Below are 6,152 nucleotides of genomic sequence, written 5' to 3'. Positions count from 1 at the left end.
GGGATGTTCAAATGTTTCTTCTGTGGTGCACGTGATTTTTAGGGACTATTTTGTCCCATTTACAAAACTCCGGTAAGCTGCGGTCTGGCAGGTAACAGCCATTGAAGCCTCACGCTGTGTTGTGATTAATCCAAAAAAGCGTTTGATCTCCTCAAACAAAAGCTGATCCTCCACTGCGGTTTCATGAAGGCGGCGCGATCCATTGCCACGTGTAACGATCGATTTATCTTTTTGTTCCATCATTACAGCGTCCAGACAGCTCTGGAGTCGCTCGGCTCGAGAAGAGAGACGTAAGTGAACCCTACGGAGGGCTGGGCCGGTTAAAGCATTTGAATCCTTGTGTGATGACAGAGTAGGTTATTGATGACCCGCTGTCGAAATTCTCGTTTGCTGAGATGTCGATACCCAGTAGGAGAGTGACCGTATTCTTATTAGCCGTGCACTTTGATTGGCTTCAGATGGGATTGCAGATGCATCGCCTTTACACGCACTGCAGCGGCATTGATCTACCCCGTTTTCTCTAGATAGTCTGTCTATTAACCTTTGATAGACAGCCTCATTTATTTTTTGGTGCTTTGCTGTGATTTAAGCATGCTAAACTAGATTTACTGTTAGAGGAAGTTAATCTACCAGAAATCATCCTGGCACCGCATCAGGGGTGGACTCTAGTGACGAAATGTTCGCAGGGACTGAAGCCTGTAACCCAGCGTGAAACGCTGGTGCAAGCCTGGTGCCCACCCCAGTCCCTGGGAGTCGGCTTCAGTTGCAAAGTCACTGTCGTAGACCCGAGTATTCGGAGCTAGCGAGGGCGTTTTCATGCCAGCGACGTGCAGCATGCAGTCTTTCTACTGGGAAATTGCCTGCTGAAGGCACCCCTGTCTGGAAACCCAAAATGGTTTGCTTGGCGTCCATTGAAAGCAGCCGCTGAGTTCGTACTTGCTAATGTTGTGCAAGACCAGAGCAGGGTCTGTCACCTGAAGTGGCAAAGACATGTAGGTCTCCCGGTTCTGGTTTTGATCAAGGCAAAAGCATCCCCTAGTTATGCCAGGAAAGCCCATCTAACTCAGAGCCAGCCGTCCCCCCTCCATCCCGCACGTCCATGCCCCGCTGTCACCGGGGCTTGGGTGCACAAATTGTAAAATGCAGCAGGAGAGGTAGGTGCATGCAGGGCTTTCCCCAGCTTAAGTGAACGAAGGGGTTGGGGTGGTAAGGTGAGATGGTTTGGTCAGAGGAAAGCTCCCAAATCCCCCCTCGTTCCAGCCAGGCTCGGATTTCTTGCCTGCATTTGCGGAGGTTATGAGCGTCCTTTGCTGTGACACTGCATTGCTGTTGCAGGGACGCCCAGTCTAGCGTGGGCTCCACCCTAAGTCTGGAGCCGGGAGAAAGCATCAAATCGTGGCTGGGGTCAGCAGCCGGCTGGTCATCGCCTACGAGCACCAGCGTGGCGGGAAGTCTGTCGAGACAGTCCGTAGGCAGCCGCGGCGCCCAGAGCCTGAGGTAAGAGACTTCTCAAACTTATTTGTGCTCAAAAACTCATGCTGGTGACAGATGGCACGGGCTCCCAATGGATTACTAGATAGCTTGCTCTGCAGGTGATGCGCACCAGCACCTTTCCGTCTGCAGACCTTGCCACAGCATGCGCCGAGTTAAAGGACCGAGACAAAACAGCTCTATGAGGGCCTGAGGGGATTGCAGGAATGAGCACAGAACCATTTACTGCTTGAAACCACCCCCCAAGCCTTCTCCATTTCTGATCTGGCATGTCCTAAAACTTGTCAACTAGCAGCAGACAGCAGGATGCTATTAAATCTGGAGTCGTTTTCACAGGGAAGGGACAGGGCTCCCTCTGGAAAGCCGAACTTCTGCCTCTTGCGTTTGCAGTATTATATAGAAATCTCATCATCTCCGTCTTCAGCTCTTCCTCAGCCATACCCTTCACTTGACCCTTCCCAGCACTGGCATGTCGTTGAAATGCAGGTTGCTAGCTGCTGCTGCTTTATTGCTTGCAATTGTTCTGTGCTCTCTTAAGCACAAGCAGTTGCATCCGGTGGAGCAAAAATGACCCACCAGTGAATCTGAACCAAATGCGATGTTTTATTCGGATAAATAGTGAGAAACTGGAATACTTAAAAAAAATTATTCCAAATTTTCTGCAGCTGCCTCCATATTGGTTCAGCGTTCCCAGTGTGGTCACACCTTTGTCTTCAGTGCGTTGTTATTGCCTGTAGTGTCCCGTTGGGAAGTGCGGGGTGAATTCTCCAAATATAGGGCTCCTGTTGCAAGTTGTGACACCGCGAGCGGCGGCAGTGGTACACGGAGAAGTGGCAAATGGTTAAGTTCATGGGACAGCGGTGTTCATGCCATCAGTTGGGAGATGATGATCTCTCTACCTCAGAGGGTTTGGCATTAGTTATGTAAGCGCTCAGTGCTAATTGGTTTGCACCGAGTTATTCTCAAGTGACTCTCAGCAACTCTTCTCGAATGAAGCGATAGATTCACAGGTGAGGTCTTTCGCCTGCTGACCTTTCGTCACGCTGGGCTTCACCGGGGACAGCTTTTGCCCATGACACCAGCCTTCAGGTGCTTGGTGTGAAAGTAGTGTGGACAAGGAGGGGGACTAGGCGAGGGAAGGAGGTGTGCATGGATGAATGCCGATGGAAAGGTCTCTTCTATTCAGATCCCTAAGTGAGACCTACTATGACCAACCCATACACCAGAGAAACACACCGCAGGACTAAGTAGGCCAGATGGATATTTCTCAATGTCACGGGTGCGGAGATGCTAATAAAAAATGGGATCTTCCAGCCCAGGCTTATTTTTGACCCCCCTGGCAGGGCAGCGAGCAGAGTGAAAGGGCCCTGTATGAGAAGAGAGGGGAAACTTAAAGCCTTTACGTGGCCGTGGCCTTGCTGCTCTCCTCTCACGGGCAGCATTAGCTGTGTTGGGGTACGGTGTCCACACAGATACAATGCATATGTCTAAGGAGAGACGTGTGGGCTGCAAACAGGAAGGCAAATCCACCCTTAGGATGAGTTCGGGGCCAGATGAATATTGCAGCTGCAGATGCTGTGTCTAAGCAGCATCTCAGTGCTGGTATTAAAGGGACCAGATAGAGCAGACAGGCAGCGAGAACCAGGGAAAATGCTGCTGCTGCTGCTGTTTTTATCAGCCCCGCTTTTTTTGAACAAACTGGTGTCTTTCCTTTTCTTTTTTGTCTTCTTTTTTTTTTTTTGGACAAAGCATTCAAAGTTTTGCCTAGCCTCTGAATTGAAGAGGGAGAAAGGCCATGGGGTTTTGCTATCGGCTAGAATGGGTCAGGATTTTTTTGGATGAAAAGGTTTATCATCCCGTCTGAAACTTCCCTGGGGATAGGTTGGTTTGGATTTGTTCAGCAGGGAACGGCCCCGAGAGGCCGGGATGGTTAAAGCCAGAGCCAGGGGGATGTAAACCCAGTTTTTTCCAGAGCGGCTACCGTCTCCCCTGGATTCGAGGGGTCTGTCGAAGCTCAGGAGAGCAGGAGCACGTGGAGGATTCGTGGAGAGCTGCGCCGTGCCGCCCTGCCCGGGGAGGATGCAGCCGTCGTTCGGAGCTGGTGCAGGAGGGGATGCTTGGGTCTCTACTGGGGCTGTCATGGCAGTGGCTCAAAGTTCCCCTTGCCTATCAATTGCCTCGTCAAAATGGACATTTTCCCTCCCAGTTGGAGGAGAGGGACGCACGGAGCGAGGTGCCGTATGGGCAGGGACCGTCTGTCCCGTGTGCTGACGGGATGCCTTCCCGGCTGGGACTCTCCCGAGCTGCCCTGGCTTCTTGCCACCGTTTAATGGAGAGGAGGAGACAGACACGAGCAGCTCCTGCCTGCTCCAGGCAGCTTCGGGCAGCACGTCACCAGGCCTTACCGTCAACGCCTTTTCCAGAGCAACATCACCCAGCGGACGCGGACAGCGGAGGGCAACACCTTAGGAGCTGTCGGGGTAATGAGAGATGACAAAAGCAACCGCGGGTCCAACTCAGAGTCACAACGTGCCTGCTGCAGATGGCTGATTGCACGGTGATTGATTCGGAAAGCAATGACAGCGAGCAGTAACAGTTGGAGTTGCTTTAACTACGGAGCAACACTCACAGTCACCCCCATATGGCGACATCTCTTGATTTCACCTTTCTTTTCCTTTCGAGACAGTATCTTTTTTGAGAATGGGAAGTGGGGGGGGGATCCATTTCCATACACTGCTGATGGATGCACCAACACGGTTTATTGGGCAAAGATACTGGCTCCATTCTTCAGTGCTTGCTGTGTCATGAAAATAAGGCACGGTGACCTGCTTTGCACAGGATGCAAGTTTGCTAATGAGATTAGTTCAGTTTGCTAACCTACCCGAACGTCTCCATCTGCAACATGTGTAAGAGTTTCCAATCTTGTCTATTTTGCAAATATCTGGAGAGAACAAAGGAGATGTCTGCACCTGCTCTTGCACAACGCTACAACAGCACCGCGGTGCATAAGGCCTGTCGTGTGTTGTATGATGACGATGTCTTGGCTTGGCAGGTGACACCATCATTTAAGGCAGCTGCCCTTACTTTGGGCTGATGCATGGAAAGGGGGGAAAGAGATGGGAAATGAAGCAAAACATCATTGAGATCCACCCCTTGTCTCCCTCTTTTTAGTGCATGTAGAAGAAGTGGGAAAGCACCACTTAATCAGGTCAGGTGTTGGAGAGTGCCTGGCTTGGAGACGGTGGCAAGTGTTTGAAGCTCCCATCCTTCTCAAGATGCAGAGGAGCTCAGTGGGAAACCATGAGACTTCAGGTCAAAGCATCAAATGGAGGAAGGTAGTCCCTGCCAAACCGGGATCAGTGAAACGTTAGATGAAAGTCACTACATCAGACACACACTTCAAGCAGTGTTATATTCCTTGATGTATTCTCCGGAGATGGTTTAAAAGATGATGCATTCTATTTGAGGACGCGAGCACCATATGCTCGCCCAGCGCCGTGCTAGGAAAGCAATGCGTCTCTACACTTTCATACCAAAAATGGGAATTTTGGAGGGGAGACGTTAGCAAGGGGTAAACAAGCTGCGCAGTGGCATCGGCTGTCTGCTCGGTGCGGCACCATCCGGCTCGCTGGCGGGAGGAGGGGGAGGACACCTGCAAATGCCACGTCAGGGGAGGGAGAACTGCACCAGCTTGACTTGCAGGGTGCAGCGTTAGCGCATGGGACTCGTCCCAGCGGAGCTGGAAAGACTTTGGATGGGATCAAGGGCTGCTTTGCATGAAGGAGGGTCTGGAAAGGGGTCTCCAAGGATTCGGGGCTGACTGCGGCCTCTGGAAGTGCAGGCAAGAGGCTGATGTTTCACGTTAAATTCCTTCCTGGTGTGCACGGACGGGCGGTGATTCATATCCCAGGGTGCAGCTGAATTTCTGGAAGTCCTAAAGCAAGACCAGGACTGTAGCTGTGCCAGGTACCCTGCAAATAGGAGAGAGCAGCTTTGCCGTAGGGGCTGCGCAGGAAAGGGGATTTCTCCCTGCTCCCAGATGGAGCAGGGAGGGGGGATTGAGGAACAAAAATCGACCTCTTTTCCCCTGCGAGAAAGCAGGCTGCTTGAATGGCCTGCATTCGTGTGCTGGTGGTAGGCGGCGGAGCTGCCCTGAGCTCCTACGATTGTCAAGGTTACCGTTACGTGAGAGCATCGGCATTAAACACACCGGTGTCGTCCTGTGGATCTCGGCGTGCCGCGTCCTGATGCTTTATCCAGCAAAGTACCTCGCTGAGAGCCAGAATTGATTTCCCGAGGAGCAAGACCCGGCATGGCTAATACCCTCGGTACGTGCGAGTAGCTTGGAGATGCCTCTCGGAGCCAGGCCTGGCGCTGACCCGACACGGAAGCGGCACCGCCGACACGGCTGCCTTGGGGCGCCCTGAATTTAGGCTTCCTCTTCTACAATCAGAGACGGCGAGGGTGTGGAGGGAGCTCAGGAGGTCACATCCAGTCCAACCCCTGCTCCAAGCAGGACCAGCCCCGACTACATCATCCCAGACAAGGCTTTGTAAACCAGGTCTCCAAAGCCTCCAAGGATGGAGACTGCACCACCTCCCTGGGGAGCCTGTCCCAGTGCTTCACCACCCTCCTCGGGAGAGAGTTTTTCCTAATATCCA

General features: G+C 52.3%; 1 protein-coding gene across 1 annotated transcript in view; it reads left to right on the top strand.

Annotated features, from left to right (window-relative positions):
- Positions 1–6,152, top strand: part of MYO18B (myosin XVIIIB) — a 128,339-nt gene that overhangs the window by 107,177 nt on the left and 15,010 nt on the right. Inside the window, exons 40-41 of the mRNA XM_019538671.1 lie at positions 249–290; positions 1,336–1,497. Of these exons, the coding sequence (XP_019394216.1) occupies positions 249–290; positions 1,336–1,497 (204 nt within the window). The remainder of the gene's footprint in view (positions 1–248; positions 291–1,335; positions 1,498–6,152) is intronic.

This window comes from Crocodylus porosus, unplaced genomic scaffold (assembly GCF_001723895.1).
Source record: "Crocodylus porosus isolate Cpor-Errol unplaced genomic scaffold, CroPor_comp1, whole genome shotgun sequence".
Lineage (NCBI taxonomy): Eukaryota > Metazoa > Chordata > Crocodylia > Crocodylidae > Crocodylus > Crocodylus porosus.
The sequence above is the reverse complement of the archived record's forward strand: the minus strand, read 5'-3'. Positions and strand labels throughout refer to the sequence as shown.